Source organism: Euprymna scolopes, chromosome 19 (genome assembly GCF_053919585.1).
Source record: "Euprymna scolopes isolate OS-2025 chromosome 19, ASM5391958v1, whole genome shotgun sequence".
Lineage (NCBI taxonomy): Eukaryota > Metazoa > Mollusca > Cephalopoda > Sepiida > Sepiolidae > Euprymna > Euprymna scolopes.
This window is the reverse complement of record NC_136500.1, coordinates 76,377,781-76,395,803: the sequence shown is the minus strand read 5'-3', so window position 1 is coordinate 76,395,803 and position 18,023 is coordinate 76,377,781. Positions and strand designations below refer to the sequence as shown.

General features: G+C 30.7%; 1 protein-coding gene across 2 annotated transcripts in view; it reads left to right on the top strand.

Annotated features, from left to right (window-relative positions):
• Positions 1–18,023, top strand: part of LOC145239766 (inactive phospholipase C-like protein 1) — a 162,890-nt gene that overhangs the window by 99,013 nt on the left and 45,854 nt on the right. The window contains exons 11-13 of one of the 2 annotated variants that reach the window (XM_080103195.1): positions 681–849; positions 8,104–8,199; positions 17,198–17,300. In XM_080103195.1, coding sequence (XP_079959321.1) covers positions 681–849; positions 8,104–8,199; positions 17,198–17,300 — 368 coding nt within the window. The remainder of the gene's footprint in view (positions 1–680; positions 850–8,103; positions 8,200–17,197; positions 17,301–18,023) is intronic. The other variant, XM_080103196.1, reaches the window with a different exon arrangement.

Below are 18,023 nucleotides of genomic sequence, written 5' to 3'. Positions count from 1 at the left end.
CTAAAAAAAGTGTTTTTTTTTTTTTGGAATGAACTGGATTTGAACTTTGTACACCCAGGTCATCAGTCCATGTCATTAACCACTATCATCTCTCAGCAACATCAACACAAAATGACAAATCGTTCAAGATTGGGCGTTGAGTTAATCTTCTTTCTCAGGTAAAACTGGGGCACAGGTTCACTAATTATTATTATTATTTTTATTATCATTGTTATTTTTATTATCATTGTTATTTTTATTATCATTGTTATTTTTATTATCATTGTTATTGTTATTATTATTATTATTTTTATTATCATTGTTATTGTTATTATTATTATTATTATTATTATTTTTATTATCATTGTTGTTATTATTATTATTGTTATTATTATTGTTATTATTATTATTGTTATTATTATTATTGTTATTATTATTATTGTTATTATTATTTACTTAGAGCTCTCAAACCAGTGATTTTTGGATATCTCCATTCTATTGCAATTCACTGTGTTCTTGCACCAGCCGTTTACTACTGATTTCTGACTGGCTCGACATCACTTAATTTTTGAGATCTTGCGGAAACAGATATGTTTATACTGTTTAATTTATATTCAACTTTTATATGTTGAGATGCAGCATGTAGTACTTCACAATTTTTCTAAGTCAAATGTTTTTAAAACTGAATTCTTTGTTTTCAGATACCCTGTGATAATTTGTCTGGAGAACCATTGCAGTGTCTCACAGCAGCAGAAGATGGCCAAATATATTACCTCAATCTTTGGAAATCGGTTGTATAGAGATGCTGTTGATGAGAGCAGGCATAATCTGCCCTCACCGGAATTCTTTAAAGAACGTATCTTAATCAAGGTACTTTTCTTTTATTTTTTAATTTTTGTGCAATTAGATTTCTCCAAGTGTACTCGACTTATATGCATCATCCAATGAGATTCGCCACATGCTTGAAATTGAAATTCCGCCACTTATCATGAGCTTGGACCAGTTTTTCACCTGTCAGGAATGGCATGGTCGATTCATCTTTTTGGTGATCGTCCTTTTGATCTTGAATGAAATCGTCATGATGTGATTTTTTTACATAGCTGGAGTCTGTCCAAACCATGTTAATCCCTTTTATGTTTCTGAATTTTTTAGATGAGGATTGATAGTTTAGATTATTTGGAATACTGTTCTCATCTTGAGCGCTATTTTCATAACATTTTGGCCGATGTAACCTCTGACCTTATCTGGGTATATCTTGTCGAACTCGCGAATCTTTCTGTCGAACTCTGGAATCTGCATGAGAGCATGTTACACCTGTGGATTAGGTAAAAGGGTTCCTTGCAGATTCCCCAAGTTCGACAAGATATACCTGAAGTAGGTCAGAGGTGACATTGGCTGAAACATTGTGAGAATAACATTCAAGATGAGAACAGTAGTAAGAATAATCCAAATCTATTTTTATGCTAATTTAATGCTAAAATAGAAAATCTTAACTTAATTTCTTGGATATTATTAACTAAACACAACATTGTTATTTTACCCATAGCGGGGTGGGGGGGGGACTTTGGTATCATACATTTCCAAATGGTACTAGTATATAATTTTATCACAATAGATCTATTAGAATTTGAACTTTGCAGAGCTGATTCTATGGTCTATCAATTATCCCAGTTTTGCGCAAATAAACTTTAATACTTGACTTTTAGCTTTAATTCATGCAATTATTGTTCAACTCTACAATTTAAAAGCTTAAAAATTACAATAAAGCTTGAAATTGCCACAGTGATAGAAAACATCTATACAATAAAGTAAAGTCAGCCAATTTATCAATAACTTTTGTCCTACAAAATCCGTATTTCTTTCTGAATAGTCACTTTTTCTGGCACCATCTTCTTCAAAACAATAAAATGTAACATTTAACCCTTTTCAAAAATACTTCATCTGACTAGGAATATTTTTCGCATCTTAGTTATCAGCAGCAAATTTTCATTAAAATGGATACTTTCTTTGTTATCAGCAATAAATATTAATATTAATAATGATACACCATTACATTTATTATGAATAAATAAGATTTAGATAATTAATAATAAATTAAAATAGCAGACTTCCTATATCATGAAACTTGCAAATTCAAATGTAATCTTGAAGTCTAAAGAGCTGGAAGGTTTGGAAACTGGAAAATTCTGTGTAGCTTAATTGTCATATATTTTCAAAACTTACTATCTAGCTCTACTCACATATTGAGTACTGTAGTAGTAAATACTGAATGTATACATAAAATGTATCTCGTAACATTTTATGTAGATACATGAAATATACATACAATTCCAGGTCAATATTTTTCAGAGGTGAAGTGACCAATGAAGTTGTAACGAGATTAATTCAAGAGTGCTCAATACTGAAGTAGAGCAAGATATACTTTTTTATTTGTTTTACATAAGCATTAATATGTCACTACATATTTATGAGCATGTTTCCAGTGAGAAGTAACTGGAGACCTTTTCAGGCGATATTGCTTTTGTATAAGCAATAGCACCCGAAGAAGTCACTAGTTGCTTGTAACTGGCTGACCAAAATATGCTCATGAATGCGTAGTGACATTAATGCTTATGAAAAACATATAAAAAGTGTGTGTGTGTAATTACAGAAGTATCTAGGACACTTTCAATGATGGATAATATCCTAAAATTGTGGTAATCAACTCCCTTAACCGTTATAGTATGAACCTAAGAAAAAGATTTCTATCCAGTCATGGCTGTCAAAATGAGAACAATCTGCCCTACAGGGTTCACTTAAAAATTCTGTATAGATCCCTGAGTTTGACAAAGATTGCCAAGTTTGGAAAGATACATCTGAAAAAGGTTGCATCAACGTTAGGAAAACGTGAATTTAACTAAGATAAAAATAGTATGAAAAATCCAAATTATCAATCCTCCTTTCAAAATTTCTGAAACATTAATTTATGTTGGCTGGAAATAGCCATATTTACTTTCCTTGCAGAATTAAACATGAGATCAGCTTTTAATGTTTTTGGGAGGGGGGTGGGGATTGCCTCAGTCTAGAATGATTTTTCCTTCACTATGAAGTGTACTATCAGAACAGATCCTACAGTTTACTCCTCGCCAAAAGGTCAAGAAGTCTATCCCTATTTACTCGCCTGCCCACAAAAGAAAAATTAGACACATGGTCAGCTTTTAATGTGGAAAAAATTCAGCTCCTCAAGAAGACTCTGTGGGTTGGGACAAAAATAAAAATTGCTTCAGTCTAGGAGGACTTCTTCATTTCCAATGAATAGAACAGATGGAGTGTTGTATTAGAACAGATGCTACACTTTGCTCCTAGTCCCAAAAATGTATTTATTCCTCAAAATAAATGTTATTAAGGTGAAAGTTCTAATAACCCAACTTGGTCGCTAGCATTTCAAAGTCAACAGAGTATGGGTCATATTTCTTTTTTACAAGCAAGTTTTACTAAGCCAGATTGCTTCTCCTTAAGGGATTCTGGCTTGACTTTGCCCACTTTCCTGACCTTGTATCACATCTTGCTGGGGTGGGACAGAAATAAATACCAACTTCATAATGTTTGATCTTTTATTCAATGCCTTTAAAATATAAGAGAAAATGAAGACTCATATCAATCCTTATGCTGACTGATATCTCTCAAAAATCAATGTTTTTATTGGGGGGGGGGGGGTTGTATCAATTCTGATTAGGGTGTTTTTCTTTTTTATTCATTTGTTTTATTTAGTATTTTTCAAATTTTCAGAATAATGAATCAGTCTCACTTTTCAGATCTTTATTTTTGCTTTGTTTTCACACCAGAGAAAAAAAAAATAGCTCCATTTTTCCAGACTAAAATATGTGAATTTTTGCCACTTTAGGAAAACCCAACTTTTAATTTAACATGTAAAGATTTTATCTGATTATATTCTATGTAAGTCTATTTTGGAAGAATTATGCTCTGCATATAGATTTAAAAGTTTTTTGGTTTTTTTTAATCAATGAATAATTAGAATTGATCATTTCCATAATCCATGATTCTTGAAACATAGTCCCCATTGGTCATCCTATCAATTTATAAATCAGTTACACAAGTCATTATCTATATCTATATATATATATATATATATATATATATATATATATATATATATATACATGGTATGTTTATTTATTTATTCAAACATTATTAGCTACATATGTGCATACATGTTTCTGCTGCAATTCCTTTAGAAAAGCAGCGCCATCAGGTTAAATCTTTACTATAAAACCAGTTGTCATTTAGCACTTTTTGATAAACACCAGAGTTTCAGTGAATTTACATTTAGGAAAGTATGGCAATACAATCATATATAGTTTTTATAAATAAATATTATTTTGACCTACAGAAAAAAGCGTTTCATATTTATACAATTATAAGTATAGGAAGTGATAAATATTGCCGATCAAAAGATTCAAACTCTGTCATTAAATCACCTTTGACTCTGCAGTCACATATATATATATTTCCCCAAAATCTTTGGTCTTGATGGAGGGGAGACTAAAACTGGCTGCTATGGTTTCCAATCATCTGAAACAACAGCAAGGGGAGACTTGATTCCAAATATTTCTCATATGTTCTATCTCCCCTCTTTGGTTTTCATACATAAAATAAATTTCACAATGTATAAGGATTATTTTATACTGGAGATATTCATAATCGTACCCTGTTTCCAAAAGAGGGGAGATATATGAGAAATATTTGGAATCTCTCCTTGCTGTTATTTCAGATCATTTGAAACCATAGCAAGTTTTAGTCTCCTCTCCATCAAGGTCAGAGGTTTTGGGGAAATATCAGATATTTTGTAATTCATATGCAAAACTAGGAAAACAAATGATTGAAATATTGGTAAAAGTGCAGTTTCTTTCCACCCACAAAAAATCTTTTTAAATTACTACTATTATAACAGTTAAAATCCCAGGAAATGAATAGTTTTAAGATATGAAGAAATTATAGTTTTAAAAAGTGAGGGATCACTTTTCTATATTAATTTAACATAAAATGAGCACCCATTTATAGACCTCTCGGGGGGGGGGGGCGTCTGTAAGGACTCCTGAATGGCTGGGCCGATTTTTAAAAAAATTTCACGCAAATTTATATGCCTGGCAGTGTTTTTATATAGGTTTTCTATTGAAAATATTGAAAATATTTTATATGCCTGGCAGTGTTTTTATATAGGTTTTCTATTGAAATGTATTTGATAAGTATCAATAATAGATAATCCAAAACTTTCGATGAAAGAAGAAACAGGCGATTTTGACTAAAGTTAATGCCTAATACAACCGAACCATCGCAAGTGAATTTGTGAAGTTTTATTACAGCACAAGCAGGAAGTAGGCTCTTTGATATGATAGGGGTGCATTCAAAATGAATGTTTCTGATATAAAAAAAATATTTTTATAAAATCAATAGTAGGTTCTCTACAGTGCAATATAGACTACAATGTATTGTGGGTGAAGTAATTGCAGGAAGGATTGAAAAATGGGTGATTTTTACCGAATCCGATGGCAATAAAATATGAGAGATTAAAACATTTGTTGATCCTCATTCAATCCTGGGCAACGTCAGGTCTCCCTGCTTGTGTGTATATATATATATATATATATATATATATATATATATATATATATATATATATATATACACAGGCACACACTTTAAAAAAGCTTTGCATATATATATATATATATATATATATATATATATATATATATATATACACACGAGCAACGTCTGGTCTTGAATGAGAACTAACATGTTCCACCTATAGAAACTCGCACAATCTTTATGGTGTATATAGGTACTCCTGCGGTTGCCGATTATAGGAACCCACGCGGAGTCCTATTTGTAAGGGTGCGATTTGGTGTTCACTAATTCATAATTGGTAGAAGGGCGTCCCCAGGACTGTTAAAGATAAATTTAACGAGATCACCATTTAATAGAAGGTTTCCACCAAGGCACATCATCACAAAAATAAAAATATAGAAATAACTCCGGAAAATAACGACGCTTGACAAAGAATTCGAAATCACTATATTAACATGAAATAAACAACATTTATTTATGTGTTAAGAATATTAGTTTAAATTGTTCCAGCATAAGTGTTTTCTTGTGTGAAGTGTTTGTAATGACGGATTAGCACAGTGTGGATTTTGTGAGAATGGCACAAAGTTTAATATTATCGATTTTTTATGGTCAGAGTGTCACGTGTGGGTTGGAAGTAAGGTGATTATTTTCAGAGAATAACAGTCTATGATCATAAGAGTGAAAGCGTGCTTTTGTGTTCATTTCATAAGAACAGTGGTTCGAAATAAATCGTTTAAAAGAAGAATTAAATTCTCGTTCAATGTAGCAACTTTCATGAGGAGATAATTCTCATTCATGTGTTTGGCATGTAAATTCAAGACACGGGATTTTAACGTCTTCCTTGTGATGGAATTAATCTGAACATCCAGTTTTGGGGAAAAACAAGGTAAAAACTGATTTGATTTTTCACGGCAAATCTTTATATAGATGTTCTTGAATGTTCCAGCCGGTTTGGTGTGTCTCTATGCGAGGAAACCTAACAAAGTTCCTGTGTTTTATGTGTGTGGTGGTTGCATCATGACATTGTGTGTTTGCATATTATTCATACACGTAGGCGTTGAAAACAGTAATTGATATGAAAATGTTTCTGCTGGGTATTTGTTTCAGTTGTATGTAGCGGTCTTTACACACCTTCCCAAACTTATATAGTCAAAATTGGTGATTTTTTTTTAATCAAATTGATTGGTTGCTCTAGTTAAGAACCTCCCTCCTGCAATGTACCAGGAGAAAGCTTCTTATGCTTCTCTACAGTGAATGAATCCACAGTACATTGTAGTTTACATTGCACTGTAGAGAATCTACTATTGACTTCATAAAATTATCTAAATAATGGCTTAACTTAGTTAAAATCAAGCATCATGGTTCAACTGTGTTTTAAACAGAACCATTCGTTTCAAATGCGCCTCTGTTTTATCAAAGAAACAACTCTTGATTTTATGAAATTATTTTAACATAATTTGAATTAGTTACATGTACAAAAGTCAGGTGTCATGGTTCAATTGTGCTAAAAAAAAGAAATATTAATTTGGAACACTTCCCTCTCTTATAAAAGAATCTACAGTTGATTTTATAGGCTGGGTCTTTCTGCTTGGCTGTGATAAAACTTCTCAAATGCACTCGTGATGGTAAGTTGTATCAAAGTATAAACTTTGATCAAAATTGGACATCCTTCTTTGATTGTATTTTTTGGATTCTTGATACTTGTCGGAAGCATTCCAATATAAAACCTATGTTAGAACACTCCCAGACACATCAAGCACCTTTATGTGAAAGTTCAAAATAATTGGCCCAGCCATTTCGGAGTCTATAGGGAACAAACTCACAAAGTTTTTTTTATATAATAGCATGTGTATATTATATATATATATATATATATATATATATATATATAATAAGAATGTAATTTAAATTTCTACATTTTTTAGCACTTGCATAAACCGACTTATTGTTAGGAAATTTACAGTTATAAAAGGGAATTCAGTAAAAAAAAAAAAAAAAAAAAAAGCAAAAGGAAAACAAAAACTTTTTGTTAGAGAACGAGGATCATTGGCTATTTTGAAGATTTAAAAACAGGACAACTGTTATATATATAGTTAGAATTTTATATAACCTATACCAGTCAATATAAGTTCTTTTACTAAGATTTCAAAACCTCCTTTTGTCATTAAATTGTTTGGTGAACGTTACCATTTATTTTTATATAAAATTTAAACCAATAAAACTAATAAAAAAAATACACCCATCTTTGACCTCAACCCCAAATATATTATGTGGCTTAACCCCCCCCCAATTTTTTTTTTTTCGATTGTTTGCTATCTCTCCTAAACCTGCATGCGTCACTCCAATTTGACCTCCGCTGCCGCCATCACTACTACTACTACTACTACTTCTACCACAACCTCCACTGCCACTGCTGATCACCCATCACATGTCCGTCTTTTCCATGTTTGTAGTTTGTCACCCACTCTATGTGCGCACACACCTTTTCATTGACAGGCCAAGAAGCTGACTGGAGACTGCACTGCACACGACGATTACGTAACGGATGAGGACGAAGGATCGGAGACTGAACGGAAGAAAACTAATAAAAGGGTATCTACTGGTACTTGCTTGTTTAAATATTCCAAACTCTGGGGGTGCCAGCGCCTAACTGGTTCCTCCCAAAGTGGTTCTAGCCTGCTTATTTCTCTTTCTCCTTTTCTTTCTTAACATTTTCATCAGCATCTTCCTAGACTTTTCTGCTGTCGTATGTGAGCAGAGTATTACATATTACTTAGCAGTGATATGCTTTTTGGAATTAAATGTAAATATGTTTTGCCAAATGTATAAGGTAACTTAGATATGATACAATACTAAAGAGCTGATTGGTTTATTTAATCATGTGACTTAGAAAGGATTTTAAGCTAGATTTTAGTTGCAGTTTCAAAGTTATTGAAGAATATAAGATCCTATTAGATTGTACTCCTGTGAGCATAGTTTTACAAGAAGCAATCCATAATGAACTCATAAGCAATCTATAGGTAACTTTAACTCGTCTAACTACAACCACTGGAAATAATTTTGCCTCCTTCTTCTGTGTAACTAAAACTAAAGAGAACTTCCGTGAACAAGGTTTCTCTACAAGAACTTCCATCTGTGGAATACAATACTATAAGGCTGCTTTCTAGCTGACTACGACGTGGTCGTTTTCAAGTCTAATGTTTACAAATTCTTGCCAAGCCATCCGCTTTAAGAATCAAAGCCTAACCATTTTACCCATTGTTCCCAATCCTTTTGTGCACTCTATTTAACCCTTATCCTTGAGTGGCTTTTAACCCTTGATAAGTGATGACACATTAGATAAATTATTTTAATAATCTAAAATAATTTATTTTCCTTTATCTGCATATTGGTGTTAAAAACAATTTAATATTTTATATATACTAGAAATTGGGATCTTGGGGCCGTATTTCTAGTTATTGAAATAATTTTAGTGGTTTTAGTTTGAAAATACATTTTACTTGTGAATTGCTTCCCTTTATTTTAAAACTAGCTGTACGTATCTGGCATTACCCAGTATGCAGTAAAATAATTTTACTTGATAGTTTAGCTGTTTGAGGGAAGAAGCTCTCTGAGTAGAAGACTTTACGGCATGTAGGGGTTTTTACAGTGTAGGGGTGGGATTTTACTGCTTGTTTGATTTGTCGGAGGTATTTACATCGAAGAGGTACTAATGCTTTGAGTTCGTCCGAACACTTACCATTAAAGTACTTGTAAGACAGGCACAGGGATACCACATTTCAGAGATGAGACAGGTGTGCGTGCGTGTGTGCGTATGTATTAGAAGAATAAATATTGTAATTTATTCAATTTTTATTTTCATCAATTTTTCTTATTTGTTAATTGCTTTATCTACTATATTGCATTTTCGGTTATGTCTATAGGTTCTAATATAAAAATAATATTTATTTGGAATTTTAATATATATATATATATATATATATATATATATATATATAGTAAGTTATAAAATATATATGGCAATTAAGCTACACTGAATATTCCGCATTTCATCCACTCTAGGACTCTTCAGGCTTATGCGTTTCATCCACTCTAGAACTCTTCAGGCTTATGCGCATAAGCCTGAAGACTCCTAGAGTGATTGAAACGCGGAATATTCAGTGTAGCTTAATCGCCATATATATTTTATGACTTACTAACTAGCTCTACTTACGTATTGAGTACTTTTTAAGTAAATACTTAAAGTTTACGCATAAATTTATACTTTCGTATATTAATTTTATGTGAGTAAATGAAGTAGTTATATATAGATATATATATATATATCATCAGGTACACTAATGAATCATAGTGACAGCAAAAAATGTCTCTGTATAACTGTTTTAAATATAAATAAATAATGTATATCTGTACACATCTATAAAAATGGGGCGACAATGCAGTTGTAGAACTTATATGTACATAAGGGGAGGCAACTCTCCAAGGCTTAGGGAATTTAATTGATGCAAATAAATTATTGCTAAAAAAGTAACTAAAAAACTTACAACATATATATATATAAAGAATTGTATGATCTATATTTAAATTTTTTTCAGTAAAAATATAGAATTTTTAAACAAAAATTTATTATTTGAACCAAGAAATACACATGTAAAGTTCATGCATTGAACATCCATGGATTAAGGAAAGGAATTTAAACTTTGTGTATTCCTTCCATCAAATATATAATTTTTATTTAAAAATTATATATTTTTACTGCAAAAATTTAAATATAAATCATACAATTCTTGCTTTGCCCTATCTTGTATATTGAGCCATTTTATTTGGCTGGGATTGTCTTATATAAAAATATTTCCTCCCAACAATATTTTGTAAGACTGTAAACCACAAGATTAATTAATCTGTGATTTAACTCATCTCCTTGTTCAGATACATATATATATATATATATATATATAATCCAGATTATTTTCCCTTCTATTTATCATTCCAAACACTTGTAATAACGAATATAGTGAAATAATTAATTTCTACAAAATTAAAACCTAAAGTTTCAATCATAGAGTAGCGGTCCTAATGTAAACCTCAGCAACAATCATATTTCAACTTTCATTTCCTTGCATCACTGGCATTTTTCTAACGAGCGATGCATTCCAGGCTCTTCTTCTTTCTTCCAAGTAGTCATGAATGCTAGTTGATTATTATAGTCATTTCCAACCATACATTAAACCAAGTTATTCTCGCATGACGTCATAGTTATAACTTTTAGTATGTTAGCACTGTTTATTAAAACTACACTTTGTGCATGCGCATGTTAATATTCCTATGTATAACCTTTTGCATGTCTCTGTTGTAATACTCATCCTAAAAAACTTTTTTTTTAAAGTTTCCACCCTGTTTGTTATAAAAAGTTAAATATCCAACCCAGATGAAAAAAATGTAGGTGCTTATACAATAGGGCACAGGTGAAAATCGTATTCCAAGTAAAAACATTTTTTATAATACTTTCATATCGTGCAAAAATAAGTATCCTCACCAAAATTATAAAAAAAGTCTTTAGTAGAATTTTAATCGTAAGTATAAATCAGTTTTCGCATTTTGCCAATACGTCTTGGTTAAATGACAGACTGGCTTATCTCCCCCTGTTTTACAAGATTTTTGCTCTTATCAATGGCTGAAGGGCAAAATACGATAAAACTGATTTTTATTTTAATTAAATTTCTACTTGATAACTTTTCCTAATTTTTTATGCAGATGCCTATTTTTGCCTGATAAATAAGTATATCAAAAAGTTATCCTGTTAATCTATTTGGAATTGCAATTTCAACTGTGTAACTGCGGTTGTCACCTTTCTCATTTCATAGCATTGTTTTTCCAAACATAACTACTCCCAACTATTGTACAGGATGACCCATCCCCTTCCCACTCAAAAGCTACCCAGGGAATCATTAATAAAATTCACAATCCTTTCTACAATCCGACCATATTTTGTGCAAATAAATTTTCGCCTCTGCCTGACTTGTATACCAAGTTTTAGTCATGAATGTCCAACAGTTGTTCAATAATATACAAAGGACACTTTGGTGACTGTCTCATCAGTACAAGATGTGACTTTAAATGGGTTTCACATTTACTGGACCTTAACCCCTTCAGGTTTTTATCTATAGGATTACCTCGAAGATAATGTCTAATCAAAACTATCCCCAAACTATTTCTGAACTGAAGTTCATCACAGCCAAAATCAAGATGGTGCCAATAGAGGCGTATGTCAGAGTTATTGACTATTTTCCCCATTGTATACACTAAACGATGATAGAACAAAGACTGTTGAACAATCATGATTAAAACTTGGTGGATAAGTCAGGCATAGACAAAAGTTTATTTTTACATGTGGCATTATATGTGGCATAATCATGTTGACACACCTTTAGATCATCAAAGTTAAGCAACATAGCTCTTTATCAGTACCAGATGGGTGACTATTTGAGCACTATCAGATGCTGTATGCAGGAGGATATTGACACCGTTCTGCAAGAATTACAAAAACCTAAGTTTGTCATCTTCTCTGGAACTTCAACTGGAGACTGCTTGTTCATTTAATATTCCTAGAGGAAGCCAGCTCAACCCGCTTAGGGTGAATACCACTTCATACCAAATATGGTTAGATTGCAAAAAGGATTGTGAATTTTATTTGTGATTTTCTTGGCGACATTTTTGGAAGTCACTCTGCAATTGTTGTCCAAAGAATCTGCATACAACATTGTCTCCAACTATTGCTCTACTACAATTGATGGTGCTTATTCAGAATGGCACTTATAGCGATAAACAAAAATGAAGAACAGCTTTTATATTGTACATGGAATGAAGATTTTATATTCCAAAAATCACAAAAATTGATCAAGTTTTTTTTTCTTTATGAAAAATAAATTTGCCATTTTTTACTAAGTGACAGATGAGACTGTGTTTACTTAGGGAGCATAAAGTGGAGGTAATCAGTGATTATTTTGACAGTTTTCATGTGCATCAGGGTTGTCTGCCCTTGTTCATCAATATGTTCAACGTTTTTTTTTCACTCTCATTGAAACAGTAAAATTTTATTTCCTTGAATAAATTACTTGATCAAATTGTGATTTTTAAAAAAATTTTAATTTCATGACTGGTACATAAATCATACAGACATTCCTGTATTTTTTTTTTCATTCTAAATGCTGCCTTAAATGCTAATCTGAATAAGCACCCAACTACAAATGCAATTCATCTACAGCACAGTTCATTTACAGATGCAGTTCATCAATAATGTTATATAAAGGTATAGTAATTAAATGTTTATTTCAGAGAAAAAAATATAATAAATGTTCAAAAGGAATTTATTTAAAAAAAAATGCTTTTAAAAGGGTCATTAGCATGGAGTACAACAGGTTGAATACATTAAGCTATATTTTATTGCTTCAGGTCATAAGTAATTTCGAAAATAATCTGTTCATTTAAAAATGTTCAAAGACAATTAGGAACACAATTTAGATTTTATATTTTTATAAATATTTATTTTGAGATAATATAAAAATTATTTCAATTACAGTAATAAAATAGACAAAAATAGTTATGACATGAGGAAAAACATTTATGACATGAAAAACATTTATGACATGAGGAAAAACATTTATGCCATAAAAACATTGCTAAATAACTTTAAATGCATATTTTTTATACTACTATTCACATATTGGTTATTTTCACAACGTTTTGATGGATGTAACCTCTGTTTTCTTTGGGTGCATCTTTTCGAACTTGGTAATCTTTGTATCGTACAGGTTACCGAGTTTGATGTAAAGATTCACAACAAAAAAACTGCATCTGAAGAAATAAAGAACTTGCATTGACCAAAACATTGTCAAAATAACAACTAAGATGAGAATAGTAATCCAAATAATACAAAGCATCGACCCTCATCTAAAAAAAAAAAAAAAAAAAAAATTGTGGAACAACTTTTTAACATGTTTTCAAAATATATATAAAACTCATAATGTCATACCACACTGATGCAAGTAAGATTATAATATAAAAAAGAAACACACACACACATACATACATATATGTGCAGTGTGATTACAAAATAACTCTTTATACTCAAAGCTTATTACTGAAATATAATCCTTACAAAAATGAATAAGAGAAGGAGTGTAGTGCAAGTTGTGAGGCTGCCCACTTATTTTTTCCTTTAGTCTTCACATTCCATGAGCGATGTTTTTGACTATGGGCAAAAATGCTGTTGTTTTGAGTTGTTGACATGTGGAGATTTTAAATCCTCTAATAGTATTCATCAACATTCATCTGTCAATTTATCCATCTCGTTAACTTTAATCTTCAAATGGGTTTTTAGTCTTGATAAGTATTGACTCATTGCTGAGAAAAAAAAAGAAAAAAAGTTTCCCGTAAAATTAGTTCATGTAGTTCCCAGATGTATTGAAAAGCTAATGTTGAATGCTGGTACTCAGACTGAATTCTAAATAAACATCTCACTCTAAACTTTATTATTATATTCATTTCTTGTAAGAATTTTATTTCAGTAATAAATTATAAGCACTTAATAAGAAGTTACTTTTCCCCCCTCGCCAATCTTTTACAAAAAACACCCGTCTAGCTGAAACCACTGTCAAAAATTTTCCCCACTCTTTATCTGTGCCTGAATCAAAACGTAGATTCCATGAACAAAGCTTCTTTCTTAGAACTGCACGCCTGTCGAACTCTGTTCCGTCTGCCTGCTTCCCACTTGACTACAACCTGGATGTCTTCAAGTCCAACGTAAACAAATTTCCTGATGAACCGCCCCCTTAAGTAGACACTTTATTAAATCTCCACACTAACGTACTGTACATGCAATAACCCTTATCCCTGAGTGGCTTTCGGGCCTTGATAAGTGGTGACCACCTTGTAAAAAAAAAAAAAGATAACACTGTGTATGTGTATATACATATATATATTCTTATTAATAATGATAAAAGTGAAATCTGCATTTCCTCATTATATGCATGCACAATGATTCAAGCAAACTACATTAACCTCTTAAACTTTTAAGTCTATGTTTACGATTCCAAATATTGTACAAATTTCATTTTTATTTAAAACTGCTTTTTTTTCCCCTATAATTCAAATCGTATTTTCAAAGTAATTTTCTTTTATTTCATGTCTACATGCGATCAACAAAAGCCATTTCATATATTTTATTCTGGTGCAGCTCAGAATGAGTGAAATATTGACGACTAAAAATAAGATCTTCAGATATCATTATTTCTTTATGCAAAACCGCTAAATGTATACACAAAATCGGTGACGTCATCATTTTTTGTGTAAATCAAATTGCGTGTAAATTTGACGAATAGTCAGAGACGTTAATGAAAAATGGAAGTAACGTCTTTTTGCGGTTTTGTTTACTTAGGTTTTGATATTTACACAAATATTTATTAAAAAATGCAAATTTACTTTTAAAAATATTTATGTATTTGTCTGCTGAATTAATCTTTTTTACACAATATGCGTATTCAAATGGCTAACATTAGTTTTATATTATAACTAACAGATAAATAACTTCTCCGTTATGGGCTTTCATATTTTAGGTATTAAAAAAGCTAAAGGCACTAGTGTCAAACAAACATTTTTACAACAATATATTTTTAAATTGGTTGATTTCGCTATTTACAGATGGCAATAGTCATTTCTATATCAAAATATTTTTTTAAATATGAAGCCTTACTTTAAATTCTCAGTTTAAAACTGATCGCTTGGAATTATCAAATTTAAATATTGAAAATTAATTATTTTTTGAGAAGTTTTATTTTGTCTGCAATTGATCTGATTGTTTTATATATTGTTGAGAAATAACATTGTTTTTTTTTTTTTTTTTTACAAAATATTGAATTCATTTTCTGTTTACGAATTCAAGGTAAGTAAAGAAAAAAACATGTTGATACATAAAAAACATGTTGATACATAAAAAAAAAACAATTAAATTTTTTTTAACTCTTCAGCTTTATTACATGTTAAAATTTAGCTCAATTCTACTATTTTTTCAGATTTCATAAAATGAAATATGGGGGGGAGTGAACATGTATCAAAAATGTATTTCTTATATATTTTATGAAAACTGCATTTTAAATATGAATTAATTAAAAGGTGAGTAGGCACACAAAATTTTATGAAAATCTGACCATTAGTTTATTTTTTGCTACATTTATTAAACACAAGTATGTCTTAGCCTTCAAAATGGCAAATACATAGGAACATTGTTTAAGGCGTCAATGTAAACAAATTTTAGTCTCACGTGTATGTTATGTTTGCATGTTGAAAAAATATATATTTTAGTTTAATTTAGGCCTTTTTAAATTGTACAAAAGTTCTGATAATATTAAAGTTACATCATGTTACATACAGGAGAAGGGGAATCTGTGGCACACTTTGAAGATACCTAACGATTTTACGACCGAAAAAAAATGTTCAATTTCCTTTTTACTTATTACTTAATGTCAAAGAAAAAAAAATGGTGATAATAAAAAGAAAACATTTTAATCAAAATTAATTTAAAGGGGGAAATAGCAATACTATTTTGTTTAACTCTCTTTAGCTATATATATATATATATATATATATATATATATCTTAATGCGTAAGAGGAAAAGAAAGAGTTCAAATCCACAAGAGGAGACTTATCTGGATAATGCCAAGCTCAACAATTATTATTGGAGCTTATACAATAGGACAACAATAGCTTCCCCCAACATTCTATAATTCCTCTTAATCTTTTTCGCCCCTAATGAACCTTACGCTAGACGCCGCATCTCCCCCATGCTACCTAGCATCTTCTCTACTCTTCTGATGTGTGTGTGTGCTTCATTGAACAGTAGGAATAATTCCTGTTTTCTCTTGCAATCTGTCTTTTCCATTTGGTGGGTCAGTGTTTGAAATTTGCCATAGCTGCGAATGTTTTCAATTCCCATGAGTCGTCTTTTAGGCGTGTGATGAATTTAAAAATTGTGTTTTTATATATATTTTTACACAATAGCAATGCACTACACTCTCCCAGACCACAGCATAGACAACATAAAATGCATCCTTATAGCCTCCAACTTTCGGTCACAACAAAAAAGAAAACAATATGAAAAAAAACTAATTCTGAGACTTAACACCCACATCTCATCTCTGGTCTCAACAAAGATTTTTGTTTAATATTTTCTGTTAACCTTTTGTGAACTTGTTAAATTTACTACATTGCATTTACTTTTAAAAAAAAAATGTTTTTTTCAATTTATTTTATATTCTTCCTTTTTGCTTTTATTTTAATTTAATTTGTAAAATTTTACTTTTTATCTAATTTCTTTTTATTTTCCTGTGAAAAGATCTAATTATTTGCAGGGAAATAATTTAATGTCTGTTGTTAATCAAGAACTCAATTTAATGTTTTTTTTTTTTGTTTGTTAATGCAAAGTTTTATGTGCATGTGTTTGCTTTGTTATTTCCAACAAAGTTTTCTCAAAGATTTTTCAAGAGATACCCAAAGTATTGGAATATTACTATTCATGGAGTATTTTTTTTTCAGGATGGTTCGATACGAAAACATAAACTTGCAAAAGAGTTTTCTGATCTTGTGAATTATTGCGTCTCAACACGGTTTGAAGATTTCCAAGTATCCCAACAATCACGTAAGATGCTTTTCACATTTTGTCAATGTGCGTGTAATTAATTTTATAACTATTAGATGGAACAGATTTCCATCTACTAGAAAATAATAAAGAGGAAATAACGTTATACACAAATGGTGTCTCCCTTGCTTCTAAGAAGTTTTGAGAGTTATGTCCCTTGCATCCCAGACCCACTGACACTTTTGAGAATTGGATGTGTCATAAAATGATTTCAAATATTACTCATTACAAAGTAATTCCTTTTAAGTTGTAAATATATAATAAATAATTATATTTGTTTGAAGCATTTTCATCTAAATTTATTCATATTAGTGTCTTAGCAATTACGAAAACCAATTTACTTCAACTGGCAACTAAACAAAAGAAAACTACTTTGCATTGGACAAGTATTAAAAAAAAAAAAAAAAAAACAGATTTACTTGAGGACAGAAAATAAGAATCGGAGAAATTTCTATAATTCACAGCAAAATATGCAAGCAATTCTAATTCTCTTGTCTTTTTAAGATAGCTCTCGTGAGAAATGTAAATAAGTATATTATGGTTCAAGATAGTTTTTGATATGAAAATACATAGAGGTCACACAACTCGATCTTTCTTTTATTTACTCATGAATATTGGTGTTTTATATATATATATATATATATATATATATATACACACACACATACACAGAGGATGGAACGATAAAATTGTTGCCTTAGAAAAGACAACACGATTCCATTT